The sequence below is a fragment of the Perca fluviatilis genome, chromosome 11 (genome assembly GCF_010015445.1).
Source record: "Perca fluviatilis chromosome 11, GENO_Pfluv_1.0, whole genome shotgun sequence".
NCBI lineage: Eukaryota > Metazoa > Chordata > Actinopteri > Perciformes > Percidae > Perca > Perca fluviatilis.
In genome coordinates this window covers 18391177-18414463 of record NC_053122.1, presented here as the reverse complement: position 1 = coordinate 18414463, position 23287 = coordinate 18391177, and the positions used below count along the sequence as shown (strand labels likewise).

The 23287-nt window shown below is 39.5% G+C and overlaps 1 protein-coding gene across 1 annotated transcript in view; it reads right to left on the bottom strand.

The window, feature by feature from the left end:
• insra (insulin receptor a) overlaps window positions 1-19480 on the bottom strand; it is a 58982-nt gene extending 39502 nt beyond the window's left edge. The window contains exons 1-2 of the mRNA XM_039815220.1: window positions 19375-19480; window positions 9592-10140 (exon numbers count right to left, since the gene is read on the bottom strand). Of these exons, the coding sequence (XP_039671154.1) occupies window positions 9592-10140; window positions 19375-19480 (655 nt within the window). The remainder of the gene's footprint in view (window positions 1-9591; window positions 10141-19374) is intronic.
• Window positions 19481-23287: the final 3807 nt, after the last annotated feature.

Here is a 23287-nt window from a genome sequence, read left to right as displayed (position 1 = left end):
GTACACACTCGCGCACGCACACACGCACGCACGCACGAACGCGCACACACACACACACACACACACTATCAAGAACGGTCCAGCATCGAGTCCTCGCCTGACCTGACTGAAATGTGATTCATATGAATAATCCAATTGTGACAGCCTGCATGAAACTAACAGTGGTCTCCCTCTGCCAACAGGCTACAGAGGCACACATGCGACAAGTGTGTAAAGTGCCAAACCAATCAGAGGTTGAGGTGTCTGCTTAGAGCCGTTCTCCACCTTATGGGAGCTTGTAATATGTAACAGACCTTACAAACCCAAACTCTGGCGAAAGCTGCTGCGGCGGAAGAGAAGGAGGAAGAGGACGGCCCCCCTTGGGTGTCTCGTCATTGGCAGAGGGTAGATAATTAAGATCACTTTTAATCATGTGTGTAAAAAACTGGCCACCTGGGAAATACAGGCTCATTTATATACCTCTGGGCTTGGTGAAAGGTCTGAAACTAAAGCTTCCACAAAAAGAGAACAAACACAAGCTGCAGTTGATTACAAAAGAAACAAATATATTAATAGACTCTTTTTAGTGAAGAAGACCAATTTACTGCAAAAAGCACCTCATGTCTACTCACAATGCCTTACACACGTAAAAATTTGAAAGAAACATCATTGATTTCTATTCACAGTAATCCAAATTATGTTTATTGTTATGACAAAGAAACTACTTTATACTTTCCCAAATTTGAATAAAAAGAAGCCTGTTAGATATGCAAGAATAGGGGCACCCTTGAGGGTCTAGCAGTTTTATGTTGCTGATCATGAACCACAACTTTCCAGCACTGGGTCATGTAATTTCCCATCTCTCTCTCTCCCCCTATTTCCTGCCATCTATCTATTGCTGACTCTCTAATAAAAGACATAAAATGGCCAAAAAAATTAATGGAGAAAATATGCAAAATTAACAGTGCAGTTCAGTGGAAAAACATAATATCTCAACGGGAAGCCACTGATTTCTTATTGAGTCACAGCCAATATTTTCAGCTGCCAGCCCCTTTCAAAGTTCAGCCTGAGCTGACGTCCTATCAGCCAAACAAGCTGTGCTACATAACAGCCATTACAAAACCATAATCAAATGCCCATTATCTTCAAATTGTTGTTGGCAAGAAATAGTACTTCATTACAAGTAAATAGACTCAACAGTAATATTTCCCTTCATGCCAGCTCATAATTTCAACTAAATTTTTAAAAGGAAATGAGGGGCTGCTTTGTTTTGCAGCATATTTATTAAACTTGTGTTTATAACAGACTTGAGATAATAAAAACTAGACACCAAATAAGGGGTTTTCCAACTACTGATTATTGCCAGTAAGTCAAAATAGTCCTTGATATGTTGTGGATTAACATTGAAAGGTTCCAATATACTTCAAAACAAATACAGACACAAATAACAGGATGGACAATGTAGCAATACATGATTCTGTTTACTACATAAGGTGTTTGTATACGTGGATATGCTCACATGTGCAGTTGGCACGTACAGTCTACGCATAAAGTCCACACGTTCATACATTTTGGGCTGCTATTTGCGATCTCTCTTGAACAGTTAGCCTAGGTCATAAGTAGGGTTGGGCATCGTTTGGATTTTAACGATTCTGATTCCAATTGCGATTCTTCGTTTCGATTCCGGTTCTTATCGATTCTCGATTCCGATTCTTTGAGGGGTGGAGTTGAAACGAGTCACATTATTTCACAAATAAGAGGAAGCAAAATTACATATTTGGGCATCACCATTCACGCATCGTTACAGCGAGTTGTCCAGGACAACTATGAAACTATAGTAAGTAGTGTTCAAATGGATCTGGCTAATTGGTCCGCGCTGCCAGCATCACTACGGTCCAGGATTGCTGTTGTTAAAATGAACATAGTTCCTCGTGTGAATTTCGTAAGTACAATGATCCCCTTAGCCCCAACAATACATTTCTGGAAGAAACTTGATACCGTAATCCAGCAGTATATCTGGAATAATAACAATCTAAGCTAAAATACTCTACCATGCAACGTACCACAAACACGGGAGGCCTGGCCCTCCCCACCCTTAAAGTGTATCACAGAGCCTTTCAGCTACGGGCCCTCAGAGTGTGGATAGACCCCTCATCTACAGTTCCATGGAGAGAAATAAAGCAAAACCTCACTGGAAGTCTAAGACTGCAAGACCTTGCCTTTGCAGGTGTGTGTCCAAAAAGTGTATGCTAGCCTATGGCCCTATTATCACCACACACTGACCAACTTTAAACAGGTGGAGGACCAACTACGCTACACCAAGAAGTGGCATTTGAACACCCCAATTTGGCACAACATGCACTTAATGTCTGGTAACAAACCTTTTGTTTGTAACCAATGGAGTGACAGAGCAGTGTTTCCTTTAGGATTTTTTTTTTAGTAGTGCGGCAGGTCTGTCCAAACAACAACTGGATGAGTCCAATAACCTCTCAATAGTTCTACTTGTTGTTAAATTGCAATGTGAGCAGCAGTCAACAGGGGGGGTGCATTTTGTCGGCAGGATAATTTAAAAGGCAACCTTACAAAAAAATTTTTACAGCCCTATTTCCAAGGTGGCAGAAATTGTGCCGTGGTGGGCTGCCACTACAAAATCAACATAGAGGAAACACTGCAGAGGTATTTATACTCTAGACCAGTTATTCAATTGGGAAGGTATGTTGAGTTTTGAGGACCTGAGAGCTAGCTTTGAGATCCCTAGGACATCCTTCTTCCTTTATTTTTGCTTAAGGTCAGCCCTAAAATGTTATGGAGTACCATGGGGAAACAGTCTTGAGACCCACCCAATCATTAAATGGCTTGTTGATTCTCCTGTGAGAGGATTAGTGTCCAGGATTTATGTTAAACTGATGCAAATATCCGTAGGAGAACTCCCAATACTAAAGAAATGGGAGCGAGAGTTGAGCTTGGAGGGGAACGTAATTAATTGGGAGACAGTTTGGGACAACATTTCCCACTGTTCTAAGAACCCAAATCACCAGCAGATCCACTTCAACATATGCCATAGGACATATTGGACGCCTCAGAAGAGATCGGTCTCTAAAGTCATTCCTACTCCGTGTTGCACGTTCTGCCAACCTGAACAAACTGGAACTTTCCTGCACATGGTCTGGGAGTGTGAACAGGTGCATGACTTTTGGAATAAAACAACATCAATAATATCTGATGTAATAGGATGTCGAATTCCTACTGACCCGATTGTTTTGTTACTTGACGACTCTAAATTAAACCTGCTTGGGAGACAGAAGAAAATTTGGCAAGCCGGCTCAACCACAACCAAGAAAATGATAGCTCAACAGTGGCTCCCCCCCCACTCACTTTGTATAAAACAGTGGTTGGCGTATTTCCTGGACATAGTTATGCTTGAGCTCTCTACAGCAAGGATTAACAAAGCCAAATCATCAACTACAGACCTATGGAAAAACGCAGCAGCACAAGTATCAGTCCTAATGACCTCAGCATCACAAGAAGTAGAGGACAGCGACTAGGCAAGGTTTGTTTTGTTTGTTTTTTGAGGGGGGGTGGTGGGAGTGGGTGGTGGGAGTGGGTGGTGGGAGTGGGTGGTGGGAGTGGGTGGTGGTTCTTGTTCAAGTGGGTTTGTCTGTTCTGTAGGTTTCAAAATGGAAAAATAATTTAAAAGAAAATTGATCTTAAAAAAAAATTTGGGGCTGCATGTGGATGTCTGCAAAGACCCTCCCGGACATCAGCTAAATTTAAATATAACACTAACTTTTTCAACCAGTTGAGTACTGCCCACAGTGTTTACTAGTGATTTAAGGAGTCAAAACTGAATATGATATACTGTCCAATGAGTAATTTGTGACATGAATGCACAGTAATAAGTAAGCGTTCCGCTCTGTTAGACTCTGTGAGTGTGATGTGTGTGTGTTTGTCTGGCATTCATCTGAACAATTCTGAAGAGTTATTTACAAAGATGAGAAAGATGCTTCACAAGATGATGCATTGTATTTGCCATTAAACATTACAGCTGTTGACATGCCATGTGTTTTGTGCGTGCATGCGTGTGCATGCGTGTATGTGTGTGTAGCCAAATCTAATCAGCTTTGGTAAGGAGCACCTTCTGCAACCTTCTTTGCCACTTTGTTTAACAGTTGCACACAATTTGGTGTAAAAAGGAGGGGTAAATTAGGAGAGAAGCTCAAATTACCCCTTTTATAGAAGCAGAGAAGGGAAATGGGTTGTGCCTCCAAACATGGCAGCTAAGCCACGCCTTATGGTTCTGCAGCTTTATTTTCTGTTGGTGTACAGACTACATAAAGTGTGTTTTACCTGCAGTCACCTCTGGCACTTTATCACCGCCTACACATTGCATTACAACATGTTCTTTTACAGTATATTAAGAGAGCTGAAAAACAATTAATAAGCAAAAAATAATGTGACAGTCAAAATGTGAAATTTATTGTGAATAAAAAAGGTTAAAAGTCATTTTACTGTCATCTCTAAAATGCTACCTTTGGCATCAGATCCAGCATCTAAGTTTGTTTAAAAATGCATGTTATTGTGTGAAAAAAAATCATCTGAGTCACAGCAACAGCAAACCTGAGACCAGAAGAGGATAGATATAAAGAATGCAACACATTTGGGAAAATTAGTTTACTTTAAGAACTACAGTAGGTCTTAAAAGGGGTGATAGAATGACTATATAGGGTATTTCACACTGCTCCTTAAGGTCTCCTAATAGGGTATGTAACATTGGTTGGGCTGAAAATTGCCCGAATGCTATTTTATGGGCCCTTAACTACCAAACGGTGGGTAAATAATAAATAAACCTCGTTATTCAACTATGACAGGGTAAAATCGGTTTTGCATTCTATCACCCCTAGAGTAGCAGTCTATAAAAAGCAGTAACAGGGTACATTTGAACAGGACATTGAAAGCCTTGCACTCTGTCCTGTGGTTCTAGCTAGGGCTTAACAGATCTTTTCATGCTTTAGTGAAAGTAGGCAAAAAACCACAGGTCCCAGACCACAAGACCACAGGCCCTGCCCATGCTGAATGCAGGCCCATGACTTGAGATCAGAGGTTGCCAGTCAACGTATGGTCTTGATTCATCGTCAGAGAAGGGCACACAATGAGGAAATCATCTTTGCTATGATACTTTTTATACAACACTTCCGCCTTAACATTCACCACAATTTGGCAATAGGTCTTCTGGGCCTGTTCTGCAAATGTCTTTTAGGATTTGTGATGACTATTAGTAATAGGGCTCGGACGATTCGTCGACGTAATCGATTACATAAATGCGTCGACACAAATAATTTGCGTTGACGTGTCACTAAATAAAATAACAAAATAAAATTTGCGTACAAATTAATTAATGTAATGCGGAACTAATGTAATGCGGAACTACTGTTAGATTCGCCGGTTCTAGGGAACACCTGATCTGTAGCCCCGCCTTAGCTCTGAAGCTAGCCGAGCTCCTCCGCCTCAATTCAATTCATGCAGTTTTTTGTCAGGTCGACGGTCCAGCGAGTGAGTCAGAGATAGCAGCACAAAAGGACAAGTATGGCGAGTGGTGGCGACCCACAAGAGTTCCCCGCCGGCCTCTTTAAGGGCGTTTTCACACATACCTCATTTGGTCCGTACTTTCAGACTTTTCAGTTTGGTCCGAACCAAAATTGCAGGTGTGAAAAGACAAAATTTTGGTCCGATAAAAAGAGGTGGTCTCGGTCCGGACCAAACTCAACCACGGTCCGGTCCGTTTATAGTGTGAAAGCATTTTTTGGATGGTTCGGACTTTCGGACCAAATACAACAAGCTCTGGCAGGCTCTCCTCGTGTTACAAGACCGGGGAAGCTCCTTTAAGGAACAGCTCGGTGTTTAATGTGTACGTGAGAGACGGTAACGGTGTCAGCGCTCAGAGCAGACAGCTGTCGGCTATCAGAGCAGAGAATACATCAGCAGTTTACTTGTTAAGTGGTAGTAAACGTACAGTGTAGGTTTCCGTTTGTCTCTGAATAAATGCTCCAGAAAGAAAGTTACCGTGTCTTGCTTCTCAATATCACAACAAACCAAAAAGAGGCGCGGCAATAGGGGAGAGCAGCAGTCAGTTGAAAAACCTCCGACACAGAGAGAGGATACGAGAGGAAGGGGAAGCCCGTCTACAAACCAATCAATTATAAGTATCTGGAGACGCAGCTCACGTATGTGATGATGGCAGGACGTAGTTTTGTCACGTATAGATCTTTAGTACGCTTGCACAACTGCAGTGTGAAACCAAAATTTACCGGATTAAATGTATACAATGTAACAAAAACATGAACCTTGGTCCGGACCTTGGTTCGGACTTTCAGGTGTGAAAACGCCCTAAGATCGCAAGTTTGGCAAAACTTCGAGACTATATAGCTGCAGTCTGGAGCCTCCCGTGTCATGTCTTCTCGTCTCATGCTGTCTCATGCCGTCCCCGCCTCGAAAACTTCGGTCTTCGGGTCAGTTCCAGTAGAAGGCTACAGGCGAGAGAGTGGTGGATAAGATGAGGACTGTGTGTCGGCGTTGTTCAGCAGTTGTTGGGTATGTGAGTGGAAATACATCTAACATGCTAACGCATATCCAACACCATCACCTAGCTATACCAATCACTGGAACGAGACAAAAAAAAACTGTCCAACTTCTCCTCCCTACAGTGCTTAACCAGCCTTTAGATACAAATAATTAAAGTTAAATTAAAGGGAGAAGAGCTTGGATGTTAAACAAGAGCTTATTCATTATTTTACCTACTGTTAAAAAAGCAAATACAGGTTAATCTCTCATACAGGCTACTCTTTTTGCACTTGCTCTGTTTACTTTAAGTTTTTATTTTTGTATTCCTCCTGAAAGTGACTTTATTTTGTGGTTGGATTGATAGCCTACATCTGGCTTCAGGTTGCACTACAAATTCATTTTACTTGAACAGTGCAGTGTTAAACAATTTTAATAAATAGAGATTTGAACCATATTGAAATTTGTTTTGTGTAAATTGTTAATAATTGAGCAATGGGAAAATAATCGCTCGTTGAAAAATTAATCGTTAGATTAGTTGACTAATCAAAAAAATAATCGCTAGATTAATTGTTTAAAAAATAATCGTTTGGGACAGCCCTAATTAGCAATCACCTCAACCACAAAGTCACCAGTGGAAAAACTATATCAAAAAAAGGTGGCATGGGGGCTGAAGAGCATAAAAATGGTTAGCTAAACAGGAACTGCTTGTAGCCGCCACACAAAACAAACATAACGAAGAGTCTGAAAAAGCAGCAACTTGAACTCTTTGGCAATGTGAAATGGGTGGGCTTGTCATTTTACAGTAAAAGCCAGAAGACAGAGGGAATGGCCGATGTCGCAGAAGCTGTGCTTACAGGAGACAATGATAAATGTGCCATGATGTCTGAAATCTTCTTTACCTCCTCCACACATCATGATCAATGACAACACTAGGAAACATTCAAAGACTAACTGGCGAGGTGTTGCGTCACCATAGAGTACAGTTCAAGCTACATTGACACAGAACTTGGCCTACTTAACTTGAGCACATGACACAGCTCTGACATTTTAACACTAAAAAGGGACAAAACTAACTTTTTGCAAAATAACTTTTAGGCTGCAATTCTTCATTCATCCTGATGTGAGTAAAGAACCATTTTTTTAAACACTGACCCTCATGTCCTATTAGTTGGTCCAAATGGAGAGTTGAATTCTGTAAATCTTGGACTGGTTGGACATGTGGAAAAAGCAAATGGGGGTGTGAAGATAATGATGTGTTGACTGAAAGTAGCTGAGAGGAACTGCATGAGCTGCTACTGGTCACTGGCAAACATTTATACAACAATAATGTTATAGAAGGGAATTATAGAAAATGAATGTAATCATAAGTGTTTGAAACAGTTTCTCATCTAAAACAAATGTGTAAAAGCAAATGTTTTAGATGCAATGGCTTGTTAGCATTACAACCTCAAGTATAACATTTAATGTACCGACCAAAATGTGACAAATATGTGACAAAACTGAGGATGTTCCATCTGTTGATTAAGACCATGAGATGTGGTTAAAAGCTCTGGAAAAAAATAGTGAGTGGACCTTGATGTAAGATTATGACATTATTTAACAGAAAAGTTTCCTTTAATGTGGTGAGTTTCAAGGGTTTTATAATATGAATTGGTAATGTTACAGCTGCAACTAACAATTACTTTCACTGTCGATTAATCACTTGAGTTTTTTCCCGATTAATCATTAAAGCATTTAGTCAACATTCAACAACACATCCAGGGCTCCAGACTAACTTTTTGCCTTGGTTGCACTGGTGCGCCTAACTTTTTTTATTTAGGTGCACCAGCACAAAATTTAGGTGCACCCAAATTTTTCCTCGCATCGCCGTTAACGCTGAATGGCGATACACAATATATAGCTCTGTATTTTTTTTTTCAGTTTTAAGCAGGGCTCCAGACTAACCTAACTTTTTTATTTAGGTGCACCAGCAGAAAATTTAGGTGCACCCAAAAAAGTGTTTTTAAAATCTTAAAAAATAAAAATAAAAAACAGACAGACATAGGGAGAAAAAGGGAGAGAGAGGGAGTTCGATGGACTGAAACGTATGCTACTCACAGAGTGACGGCTGACTCATTATGAATGGGTCCAGCACGGGTCGAATGCGCTTTGGCGGGTCAGCGGCGTTACACACATCTTGTGTAGGCTATGAAATGTCTGTATCGTCACTGTCGTCATTTTTATGAACTATGATCCAGCAGACGCCGTCTCTTACACGCTATTACTCAACGAACTGAAGTTAGTTGTGTTTAATAACTTCTGTGTTTTCACCGTGGCGGCCGCAATAACAGAGAGTTACCATCGGAAACACTGGTTCCAATACAGGTTTCTCTCTCATACTTAACAATATACAGCGCTGTGGCTCTCCATGTTGCAGGGTGTGAGTGAATGGGGGCGGGGCTGCGCGGAGGAGAGATCCAAACACAGGCACGGCTTTACAGAATGAATGGGTCATGTAACGCAACATTAAACCATATCGATATAAACAACATCGCTTCGTTCGTGGAGAGGCAATGTGAGGATGTGAGGATGTTAGGTGCACCGGTGCGACCTAGGAAAAATCTTAGTCGCACCCTTACAAATTTTAGTCGCATTTGCGACCAAATTGGTCGCACTCTAGAGCCCTGACATCAGAAAATTCTCAAAGCAAAAGATGAAGTCTCGATATTACAAATTGCTTATTTTGTCCCACCAGCATTTCAAAGATATTGAATTTACAATCGGATAAAACTAGACTGCAGTAACGCCACCGATTCCCTGATTAAACAGTAGTCTCATTTCTATAGCATAGGTTGCTAAGATGAATGCTTTCCATTCAGTTTTACCTTTCTTTCCATACCGAATTTTATGAATGTCTAAGTTTAGGTTCCTTTTGACGGCCATCCAGGATCGTGACATCTAGATGGTCATGGATCAGAGCTAGGTAGTACGTGTTTGTTTGCAGATTGCATGACTCCAGTTCTATCATAAAGAGATCAAATATATTACATGAAAGTTATAACAAAGACTGCTTACTTCTTTGACAGTGGTTCTGAGTCCAGCAGCGTTCACTGAAGTGTCCGTTGATGGTGGTGGTCTGGCAGGTGGTCTTTCCACTGGCCGCCCCGGGGCAGACGTCTCCACACTCTCTGTCGTTCTTGTTAGCCATGATGTAGTTGTCCTCCCCTGTGTCCAGGATCTTGGACCAGTCCAGAGTGGAGAGATAGCAGAGATCTGGGTTCTTCTCAATTCTCACGGCTCCTCGGGTGATGTTCATCAAGCTATGGAGGCCGATCTCTCGCAGTTGGAGCATCTCGAACATTACTAGGGCATAGTTGAAGAACAGGTTATTGCCTCTGATGACAGTTAGGTTGGGGAAGAGATCGCTGAGGGTCTCCAGGCCGTAAACTCTGAAGAGCAACAGGTAGTCAGTGACCACTGTCAGTTTGGGAAAACTGAGGCCTCGGAAATCTTCGGGCTTGGTCCTGAACATGAGTAAGATCTTCAGGTGGCCTTCGATCACGGTGCAGTTCTCTAGCGTATGTAGATTGGTCACATTGTTGCGGATGTCCTTGCTTGGACAAACTGAAAAGACATAAAAAGGAAGGATACATCTTTTTTAGAAACTAGATATTTTCATGTATGACTCACATAAGTAAAAACAAAGCTAAAAACAATATTGTGTGGAATGGCTGTGATGTACAATTAAGTCTTATGGGTAACTCTCAGACATGAACAATAAAAAGACTTCCCAGAGACAATTTATCTTTTTCTCTGCTGTTTCAACTGCTGAACATGCATTAGGCAAGATGTCTGCTCTGTAAACTAGAAAAACAGGGTTGAAGAAGTCAGACACGGTCTCTAGGAGGAGAAAAATAGATTTCTTGGTAATTAGAGGGGATATTTTAGTGAAAAATATGTGGTTATGTCTCTGGCTTTGATGAAGACCAGACCATCTTCACTGACATTTTGTTTAGCAACCACATATCTGGCTCTGAGCCACTGTCCAATATTGAGTGCTGTCATCAGAGTGAGGCTGTGCTCATCCTTGGTTACGCCGAGTTGATTTGTGGAGTTGCTTCTGTAACTCAGGACCATAGAAAATACTAGCTAATGCATTAAAAATATTTGTCTGGGAGGGGAATTGAATGCGTATTGCACCAGTAGTAGATTTGTGGCTTTGTCAGTTGTCACCCAGACACATGATCCTGTTTGATGAGAAATTCCATAACTATGCTATTGCGCAGATAAGTTGCATTTTTACTGTCTCAATCATTTTAAATTCCACTGTATCACAATGATAAAAGAGATTATTGTAGGGCTGATAACTATTATTAATCCGTCAATTATTTTTTTAATATATAATTTGTATTACATATCAGACAACAGTGAACAAAGCTAAGCACAATTTGTCTTCCAATTACTTGTTTTGTTCAACCAACAGCCCAAAACTACATAATATCCCATTTAACAATGAAATCCCCACATCTGGGAAGCTAGAAGCAACACATTTTTTGCCATTTTACTTGAAGAAATTACTTAATCGATTATCAAAATGCTTAATGAATAGTTTTCTTTCCATCAACTAATTGATAAATCAGCTCATTGTTTGAATTCCAGATGAATGTCAACTGTACTACAACTTCAGGTAATGCAGTACAGTGATCTTGAAACCACCTGCAAAATACATTAAACACTATTACGCTCAGGGGGTTCTATATGAAGAGAGCTGACAGTAATGAGGATATCCTCAACTCTCCATCTGGAAATCAGCCAAACTCTTAAGCATAATACTTGTGTGAAATAACACAAGTAATAATGGTCATAAATATGTTTTCCTTTCCGGTTGCAGGTGCATTGTGGACATTTGTCTTCTCTTCCATTTCGCATTCTTGTTCTTACTTCTTAACAACACACACACACACACACACACACACACACACACACACACACACACACCTTTCACTCCATGGCCAGCTTGCTCACTCCGCAGCCGTTATCTAAAGTTCCGTCTACAACTTTGAGGCTTGTTTAAAATACACACAAAATGTCCTAACATGGGTTTAAACTGCAAGCTATTTAAAGCAGCTTGGCTCATTAAAAAGTACATTTCACTTTTTAAACTACATTTAGGTCTGCAGCTCTCTTTGTGGTCTTGGAGTACAGCCGAATTGTTAAATATGAATGGCATGCCACAAACCTGTAATTTCAACACATCCATATCCAAATGAAACATTTCCGATCAAACTGACGGTAACTGCCAGAGGAGTCTGCAGCAAATGTAGCCTACTGTAGATCCATCAAGAAACACATTTACAACTACAAAGAGTCTCCATCTTTCTCATGAAAGACCCAATACACTCAAACAAAACAAGTTAATAGACAAAGACCCTAGCAGTGTAAAATACAAGGGGACAGTGGTTCTGTAGACACAGTAAAGTCAACCAGAAGAGTACTGAGTGACCCTTTAGAGAAGGTAAATCATCACAGGGCGACGAGTCCAGGCTCCTATCACTGTACACTGTCAGCCAGGCCAGTATTTTTAGAACCACATTCCCAATAGAGAATCTAATACACTTCTGCCGTACCGATAGTGGCTCACATCGGAAACTGGAACAAGGCAGCCCTGGTGTGTACGTGAGGAATTTTAGAGGGGCAGCAGAGAAAGAACTGGCCGAGCTGATTTCCCAATGTGTGAACACTTAGTTTAGAAACAAAACACTGTTTTTGTTGCTCTGGCGTACAGCACTGAATATCTGTCCATGACGACATGACACAACTCAAGCAAAACAAACCAGGTGCATCCCAGAATTTAAATACTCCCTGTATTGTTGAGAAAGGGAAAAAAACTGGGAGACATCACAAAGGTTGCTATGGTGACTAGGCCAGCTCCAGCTCTCCATACATCACCTAATCTGAGCCAGACAAGACTGAAAACACAGCCATGGTGCTCCAAATCGACAATTAGCCTTTAAAGAGGCCAATTTTATCGACCAAAGTCTCTCACAGCCTGTACTTCTGAGACAGATTAACTTTTAAGGTTAATTAAAAAGGGGCAGTATGATGGTTTCCCATAAATCCAAAGAAAAGACCAAAACCAACAATTAATTTATCCTACTAACAAGACAAAACAGAGGTGATTTGTGTTCACTTTTTAAATATACAAATAATAATAATAATAATAATAATAATAATAATTATTATTATTATTATTATTATTAAAGAAAGGAACATCTTGTCACCCTGAATTACAAGCTAAACCCCTTTCAAAAATCTGGCAGTTCAATAAAGCGTTTCTTGATACTATGAAACAAAAGGAACAAATAGTCAAAATATTCGTATTAAACAGCCAAATCCAATTCAACTGACTAAATTCTAAGTCACTACAGCCCTAGCACTTAATAGCTTTCTCAGGAACTTTCAGCTGTGTCAGTCTTTATCAGCAGTAATAGTTAACTTTAAGCCAACACATATGAAAGTCCTATGTGCTATGGATGGATCATAACAGCTACTGAGTTACGGAATCAAATGTGAACGGATCAATCTCGATCCCAGCAAACATAATCCGCTGCTAAAGACCATGTGATGTAGTAAAAAAGCTCAAGAAAAACTTACTAAGTGGACCTAGAGTTGGAATTATCTAGCCAATTTTTGGCACCCCCAAATTAATAATTAAAACACCACACATTCTCTAGTTTCAGCTTCTAAAATGAGAGGATTTGCTGCTTTCATTATTGCAAATTATGAGCGTATGCAGCATGCACTGCAACCAGATGTGTACAGGTTGTTAGACTGATGCCGTTTGTTATTGCAGGGCCTCAGTGAGAACTGAGGCCTCAATGTGCATGCAGGAACTCAAACACTCAAGTGATTGCAACACTTCCCTTTTCAAGGTTTTGCTGTTCTCTTTTCCAACCCTGACAAAAACTAACTACAGATCCACAAAATGCCGAGGTCACGAGATACATGTTCACTGTTTCCAAACTGACATGTGATGTAATCTACTTTCAGAAGGGTTGTAAAACCTAACCACCCGTCAGTTTTAACATACACTGTAAATACAGAAAACAACTTCAAATAGTTCATTTTCTCTTCTTAATTTAATTATGACATTTAACACAAAACTCAGCTAAGTTAACATATGCTCTCTTCAACTGTACAGGATTAGATATTACAGGAGTTAAGACAGTGACATTACTACATCTCTAAGAGATACAACCTTCTTGGGAAATTTCTCAAAAGTATAAGCTCTCCTATAAATGGCATGTGAGCCAGGCCGGTGGCAGAGCAGGTTATCAAATGTGCCAGCTGTAAGGTAGGGGTGACATGGAAAGTGCAGCACATTGACAATACAGTACAACAGTCCAGGGAATACAATTAAACCAAAGTAATTCAGGCCCTGGTCTTTAAATAGAGTAAAATTGGGTAAAAGAGAGAACCTATAAAACCACACAGTTCCCTCTTGGGGTTGTTTGAAGTGGATCCTGTATGGATGGCGCCGAACCAAAGACCATTTGGTGATTCAGTTGCCCACCAGCTGCCCTCGCATGCACATTATTCTCTTTGACAATGTTGGCAGTGCGGTAATTATTACCTCTAAAGTGTGAGAGCACAATAACAAGCACATTTCCTTTAACAGGGGCACGGTGTCAAGGGTAAAGATGTGACACAACAAGGCTTCCTTGTCAGACGCCTGTGCGGTCGGAGTTAAAGAGTGCAGGTGTGCCAGTTTACTTTTAAAGCAGCAGTTCTATATAATTTCCAAACGTGAACTTGTCAACCAGGATTAGACGGACATTGTTGAGGTTGACAAGTGTAAAGATCCTTCTATTTGTATACATGTCAAACGTACTCATGACTTAGGTTCTTCAGAAAGCAGTGGAAGTTTGTTTGTAGGGTTTTTGGAGAGGTGGTGGTAGGGGTGACAGTTTCATCACCTTACAATTGCTCTCCTTGTCGGGAGGCGTAAATCAAGAGTACCAGGTCGCTGGATTGCTGCCCGCCTATGAGACCTGCTATAACCAGAGTGGTACTCAACAACAGGCTGCCAGTGGCTTCATTGTAAGCTCCTGCTGTTTGACACTCTTCATAAAGTGATGTTTTATAATGGCAACAATACACTGCAGCCTAACAACCCGACCACCTAACCAAACTGAGGTTTGTGCTTCTTATGTATTGCCATAACATTCGTGGTATTTTTTTGAAAAATTAAATAACCGGTGATGTTTCAGAAGTCCTGTTTTTGCATTGCCAGACCTATCTCTACAGCGCTGTGTGGAGTAAGGTCTGACTACACCACACTTACATTCTAGGATAGGGAAAAACGCTAAAAACTCCATTCCCTTAATTTTGCTTATTAAAATGTACAATATGTAACTTTCTGCCGCTAGGGGTCTCTTAATCAAAACAATGGATGGTAATCACGGACTTTACATTAGCCTGCAGCTAAAACCACACTATCACAATATATTCACATGTCAGCAGAAGATCTCCCAGTTGTCTCCCCTTCACTTTTTTTTTTTTAATCTTAACTAGTCGTTTTGGTGCCTAATCCCCCCCCCTTTCGTTGGGTAAATTTAGCTAACTGTAAAGACAGCTAAACGCGAATGGGGGAGAAATTCGGCAGGGAGGAGATTTTCGGTTATAACGTTATACACCAAGAATTAGCATTAGCTACTTGTCAACCAGCACCTTGTAGTAGCCTAACGTTAAGCTGGATCGATCTATACTGAAATCAATCAATAAATAAGGTCTCTGCTGAATTACTGTGTTGCAAAGTGGCATGTAATCAATGACAAAATGATGCCATGTAGCCAAAAAGGCTTCATTACTGTTACGGAGTATAACTTTCTGTGACATTGTATGATTTACAATTACTCTCAAACGTATCGTCTGGGTTCCCGTGTTTGATGGAAGTTAGAGTAACTAGAGGGGTCAAAGGTTATATGACACCACCGACAAGCGACTTAATGAAATGTCCCGTGTCAAAAATTAAATTAAGAGATTTTTCTGGGTTTGAAACTTCTTGGAAACATTTGGGTTAGTGTAAGTACACATCTCAACAAAATATATAACGTAGATATATTCATTTTTAGACGTTTAAATGCAGAAATGTTACATATTGAACCTTTGAATAAACTCTCAGAAGCTCGGTTTCCCACGGTGTGTGTGTGTGTGTGTGTGTGTGTCTGTGTATCTATATCTTGTGGTTGTATACATGCTAGGGATGCATAGTTTTGTTGTTTGTATTGGCTGAGTGCTTGTAACCAATAACAGTCTACCTAGCTGCCCTCTACTTTTTTATTTCTTGTTCCTTTTTTTTCCCCTCTCCTTTTTTTGTTACACGTTTGTATTTGTGATACTTTGCTTTCCTTAGTATGTATAGTGTACTTTTCTGTATATTGTCATCTAAACAAATATGTTGCACTTTTCCCTGTTTATTTGCTTATGAAAAATTTTGATCACAAAAAAAGAATAAAAACGCTCTGGGTTGTTTGCATTTCTATAAACCAATCACAATCGTCTTGGGCGTCTGGATAAATGGTTAAACGTAAGCTGCTCTTACCAGTGTATTGTCGTATGTACTTCGTCCACAGAAATCTCCACTAATCGGTCCCAAAGTGTCCCAGTTAAATAGTAAATGCTGTAAACATATTCCTTGTAAATCTTTACAATCGTTCCCCGAAAGAACCAAGCAGGCCTGCATAGTTGTACAATCCCCCAAAAAATTCAAAACTCGTCATATTCAGCGTCTAGCTTGCTAGCTGGAAGTATTTTCTTGTTTCCCGTGGCCAAGGGATTTTGGTAACGGCAACACGCAGAGAGCGGAAGGTGAGGGACATCATGCGCGGATGTCAGGCAATTATCCTGGAAATGTTCTTTCATTGATCCAGACTAGAAAAACCCAGAAGGTCTTTAAACAACACTTTGGGATTTCCCAAATCCTCTAAGAATCACCATCTGGATAAAAGAAAATACTCTGCATGATAAAAAGAAAGATTTTTAACCTGTTTGCTTTTCATAGTCAGAAATGACATACCTCCTTGCTTGTTTTGTATGAGACAAGAGAAAAATAAACACGTTTTTTGAATGAAATACAAGATAATACAATACAGCGTCAATATAGACAAATATAACAGATGATAAAACTTAGAAAATTGAGTTAAGTTGACTTTAGGAACTTTTTCTTGGTGAGCTCACAGTGAAACCGGACCAACAGGACAAGATTCATCACAACATACTAATAATAAAACTATCATACAAGAATATACTATACTACACAAAGTAACATAAATATAGAAGATAAAAACAATGCACCTTAAAGTGCGAGAGGTTTGCAATTTAGAAAACAAAATAACCTAAACGTATCAAAATACTATAAATAAGACAACCATAGACTAAAAACACATACCTTGTGACAGAGGTTTACCATTAAACAGTCAAAAAGCCTGAGGGAATAGAGGCGTAGCTGAATAGTCTATAATTTACATTCTGTTTTACATTGTACAAATTGAGCACAGACATATGTCATTTCCAGCTAACATCTTTGTTAGAAAACCGTGGCACAACTTGAGAAACAGAGTAAAAATCTTTTTTCATCGTGAAGCAGAGAGAATATTTTTTCATCCAGATTGTTAGGATAGAGATCTTGGTGATACCTTCAGAACAGCAGTAAGCATTGTTAAACGACCTACTGAGTTTTTAAAAGATCACTGGGTATTTATCTTTCAGAAAAACGCATGCTTAGCTTTGTGACTTGAATACATTAAGAGGCCCTAACTGGGGCTAGCTGAAAACATGAAATGTGCAATATGTAACGAAACATAAGACACATTTGCAGTTACAGGGACAAATTGACACTAACATTTTCAACTGCCAGCTGATGCTAAATAAATGAAATAAATTCATGCTGCCACTTAATATAAGCTTCCATTATTAAGTGAATTTTCCATCAAGCTGAGTTGGACTGTTACCAAATCAGAAGGCTCTGAGAGGTTTCCTGACTTCGACACTGGTCAGTCCGGTTAATGAAATCGGCCAGTGTGAGGCCCAGGTTCCACTCTTCCCTTCTGTGGTTCACTGTCAAGTCTGGGAGAAGCACGGGAGGGGGGAGGGCAGGGGCTGCAGTGCAATTACACAACTTGCTTTTGATTTATGTCTTAAAATTCTTGCTCAAACTGGTTTGATGACATCGCTCTATTCACCCCTCACTAAAATCTGATGAAAAGGTGAGAGAGCCTGTTCTTTTCTTTTCCTTCCGAGTACCTCTTAAATCCAGCTACGGCCACATAAAGTACTGCAGTAGTAACAGTTTTAAAGCTACCTGGGGCTACATACTGTGTGTACATGGAGTGGACAAACTACCTATACTGTATAAAAGGAGGACTGTGTGTTACTGTGTATGGCTTTGTGTCAAGATTATTGTAAGACAGCACAAGCCTTGAAGAAATGTTTTCTCAAAGAGCAGAAAATAAAATAATGAATGAGTTAAGACAGAGAAATGTAGTAGTATTTACTGAGTGATTATCTTAATAAAAGGAATCTATAACAGTCTATAATATTTTGCAATTGTGCACCAAAACCACTGCAGTGTATTTTGACATGCATCCTTTGTAGTATGCAATGCAAAATTTGAAGGAAGTTGAGTGAGAACTATAAAAATCATTATTTAATATAGTATATTAATCTGAGCCCGTCAGTGGCAAAACGATCATTTTTGTGAAGGTAAAATACAAGCTGGACAATTGCCCTATTAACTTACATTATAGCTTGTTTCGCCCACTGAAGCTATCTTGCTTAATACTGGACTAATTTCAAAGATTGTTGTTCCCATCACTCACTTATAGACAAAAGCATAGGAAAATAGGGTCCAGGTTGAAAAAAACGGTAGTTACCCTTTAAGAAACAGATTCCAACGGTTTGAAAAACTAAGTGTGTGCAGTCATTGTGGTGTTTGAGAAATGTGAAAATGTCTCTGGGTGATTGCAAATGTTGTCCATTCATTCTTATCACCCTGTGCTTGTTGGCTGGTGAATATAAAAGGGACTGTCAGGAGCTGTAAAGAGAGCTTATTGTTACATTCCTGCAATGACCACGGCAACAAGCCAAGGCTTTCCCTTTTACAATAACAGAGAATTAATTCCTCTAAATTCTCAGGCTACTTACTTATTTGGGGGGGGGGAAACATTTTGTTTACAGTTCCTGCAGACTCCAAATATCTTAACCTTAACCTTTGTCCCTTCAACGCAGTGACTATCTACAACACCACTGTTGCTGCACACGTGCCTATATCAAATTACCATCACTAACAAAACAAACAAATCTGGGAGTTACAGGTTGTCTGCACTGATCACTAGTATGTTTATAGCATGTCTAAGCATTTTTGTCCATTTAATGTAATTGTATTTTAATAATGCAACATAATTAAATATTGTACATAGTTTATAATTTGCATGTAGTAGCCCATGATAATTAACGTAACAATTATTTGGGTTCTAAAAGGCTATATGGATCTCTATCAAAATATTAAAATGATAATCAATTTAATCAATACACCCTGTTTCTTGGCACAATTAAATAATGTGTAATGCTTTTAGATTCCAGTGTCAATCCCCTTACATGGAATAGACAGAAAATTGCGGAATATTTGACAGACAATTTTGTTTCAATCAAATGCGAGTCTGTCTGTAGGTCTTAGCATAATGCATCATTTCTATTTTCTGTAAAAATTTAAATTATACACAATCAGTTGTACAGTCCAGCCAGCCACATATATGCATTGCTTAATATTAACTATGATAAAATATTAGTGTTACTTACCCTCTCCACTTGCTCGTTGACAGCTCATCACAAAGCAGACAGCGGTCAAAACAAAACACAAGCACAAAGTCCGGAGCCACATAACTGACTCGGAATAATACCCCATCCAGCACTATTCCGGGTCAAATGCAGAATAATCCTGGCGAGGAGGAAAGTTCAAACTGGACGAGAAATACCTTCAGGAAATTGGTTTTGTTTTGCGGCGTGGGCCAACAGGTAAACAAAAATAAATAAAAGACATCCCGGAAGATGGGCGGAGGCACGAGTCCAACGTGTTCAGTCAAACACAAGCTAACGATGCTGCTGCTAAAGTTAGCCACTTCATGGAAAAACACCGTTAACACACACCACCACGGGACACGAGTGCTCTTTTTGTGTATTTAAATACAATGGTTAGTTAAACTGGCACAGTTGGGTTTTTCAGTTTCTGGGGGGAAAAAAGAGCAAAACAAGACTTGTTGGCCGAGAAGAAGCTAAGCTAGCTACGTTAGCTGATTCGCCTGGCTCCACCACTCTAGTCCAGGCCACAAGTTAAGTTTGCGCTGCTTTCCAGCAACGGTCTCAAATTATTTTAAGTTTAAGGAACCCCCCGCATAACACACAGCTGCAGTGCATATTATTTGTAACAGTGGACAAGTTGCATGCAGGAACATTTCTTTAAAAGCGACGGTTAATTTAATTTAGAGGAATTTTTGGAGCCGTGTGCTTCTGACTCGATGGTTGTGGCATGCGTGGCGTAACGTTTGCGTGTCTTTCGTAAAAATCCCCCTCAAGTCATCCAGCGAGCACAAAACATCAGTTGAATTATTTCGCTTGTGAAGTAAGGTGTTTTGTTTCCGGGCAGATGTGTAGCTCCAAAGCGACAACTCCTCTTCAGTCAGTGCAGAGATTTCATAGATACCTTCAGACCTCTCTGATAGACAGACAGACGTGTTCAGACACTTCGTGGCTCCGCAGCACTCCGCTGTACTTTTTTTTTGGTTTGGGAATAGAAAAAAAAAAATAGATGCTGCAAATTGAGTTTACGCTCCTGTCACCACGACTAAGCGTGAATCATAATGAGAGAAAAGTAGGTGATATAAAGTTTTCGAGTTATTTTCTCCTTTTCTTCTCCACAAACAGAGGTAGGAGGTACAGTCTCCCAGGTCCTGTAGGATCCCCTTCTTCCCAGCCTCTCCGCCAGTAAACAAACCTTGCCAATGAGCCAGATGGGCTTCAGGGGAAATACGGACTGGAGTTTATTGGATTACACAACAAACTGATCCTACTGTCTGGTGGTAACGCGTTAAAAAGTAATAACATCTACCGGTACTTTGTAGTGTAAAAGACTTGAAAGCTGCTATGAAGTTATTGCCATTTAATTTAAAATTTAAATCTGGCTACTACAAATACAAACCAAAACTGAAACAATGAATTGTTAATTGCACTGACTGAAAACTAATCGGCAATTTTGATAATCAATTGTATTTGTTGTTGTTATTTGTTATTTGATAATTCATTTTCAAGCAAAAGTCAAGAAGGCAAGATTCGCTAATTTTCTTAGTTTATATGATAATAAGTTGAATGTTAGGTTATCATCAGAATTGGGACAAGGAAAGCTTCTTAGTCATTACCTTTGGAAACAGTTGCCAATCATACTTTGTGACATTTTATAGACCAAACAAATTTTAAATTAATTCATTAAACGACAAAATAATTGACAGAGTAATAGATGTTGAAAATAATCTTAGTTGCAACCCGAAAATACAATTGTTCTGCTTTTATTAACATTTAATGACAATAATAGTATAGTAGTAGAAATAATAATCATAATCATGATTATGATTATACTTTAGCTGCTTCACCTTAAGATTAAAAGGGATTTTAGTCTAAATTAAATTGAATTTCTCCAGTTTCGGTTAAACTTGATTCAAATTAAACAGGGGGGATCATTAACATTTAATATAATTTATAATTTAGATGTGATTGGATAGCACATTGCTGGCCTTGCCCCACCCCTGACAAAAATCAAATGCTGGCCAACTGACTGAAAGCAGAGAAAGAAATCGGATTTAGAAATGGATACAATAAGTTCACTCTGGACCTTGGCAACAACACAGTACATCTTAACTCAAGTACCTCTTATTAGCTTTTTGCACACCTTCAACCACATCTCTCAGTCTTTCTCAGTGGATGGTTTGCTCGATACGTTGTCATGGAGATACCCTAACTCGGTTGTTGTTGTTGATCTCCAGTTAAATTTGTTCAGATTGCGACGTCAGAAGAAGCTGTAAGTGGCATGTTCAACTATTTTACTGCATAAAAACAGTTTTCTCAGAATCACTTCTCAAGATGTACAGTAGAAAATATCAGGTTATTTGCACAGACATTAAACAGGATTTCTAGGACGTACATACATATTATAGTACTATTATACAGCAATGAATACTGCAAATAGCCCTACAGTGCATTATCTAGAAACATGCATGGTAGTAGAAGTGGTTCAAATAAAACAGTTTAGCTAAAGTATGCAGAGTTTTAGTGCAACAGCAAGTAGTTACATGTCCATTGTAGCAGTGGTTTGAGTTAAAGGGGTTGCCATATTCTGCCAACATACCACTCCAACCCCTTCGCCCACCACTTTTTTCACTGATAAGTTTAATTTATAGTTTAGATATCAATGAAAGTGAAGATAGCCATAAATAAAAAAAAATACAGTAATTACTTGGTGGCAATCCAAGTTGAACAAAATATACACTATATACTTTATATATTGTAATTACATTGTTAGAAAAATACAGTAAACTCAATACCAACAGGCCTAATCCATGAACTCAGAAACTGGTACAGGTTACAGGTTTTCTAATGCCTTTACTAATTATGTTGCAATGCTGCATACCTAATGTTACCAGTAGCCTGCCAAGACAAGTCTGCAAACACACGCTGAGTTGATTTAGTGTTGTTCCGATACAGAACACCTAAACACTGTAAGGTGGCGGTATTCTGAAAATTTAGCTTTTAGGGTTTTGCATTTTGTCTATAAGCATCTATTAAGTATTTTGGATTTAAAGGTAATAGAAATATAACATTGAAGTTTCTTTCTTTGCATTAAGCGTTTTAACTGATGTGAAAACAAAGTCCAGGTAAACATGAAACAATAGACAGTAAAATGAATGGACAAAGCGACGCCGTAGATTTCCACAGAGACCAGTGAAGTCTATTAGGAGCACTTCTCCGGTGATGGCTGAGCGTTACTGCACAGCCTCCAACTGAGCTTGACGACGTAGATGTGACGTGAGCAACCTGTGTCTGAAAGTTGGAATTCTTCTGGTAGCTGCAGATAACATAGACACAGGCTAATTATTGCTAACTTAAAAAGAGCTTTCTGTCAAATTTCCCCTTCACATTGTGTTGTCACTTGTACATCAACTCATTTGGCTGTTATCCTTCTTCCAGTTCAATTAGAGATTACATGTTGTTGAGTTTTGCAAAGACCCACTCAACCTAAAAAATCCTTAATTTTCTGTGGAAAGAACTAAGTGCGATTGAGTCCGGTCGGACTTGATCCCACTAAGAAAATCCTCAGTTATTTTAGGAAGCAGAGGGGGAAAGACGAGGAAGGAAAAACCTTGTGTGATTCAACTGTTGTTTAAAAACAGAACTTGATTCTCCCTTTGATCCTATGATGTTCTCACATGCAGACAGACTAATGGAAAAACATCAAGATTACGTATTTCACACATGAGCTCTCAGAGGCCGAAAATATCTGACATTGTTCTTTCTGGCATGTTTGTGTGAGCTACAATTGTACCACAATGCCATCTCTATCACCACTGCTAATCCACTACCTGTTTCCGTCCTCCATTAAAACAGTAGCATGTTTGGTGCACGATAATCATGTCCTGTTGTTGTTGTTTTTTTGTACTGAAATAGA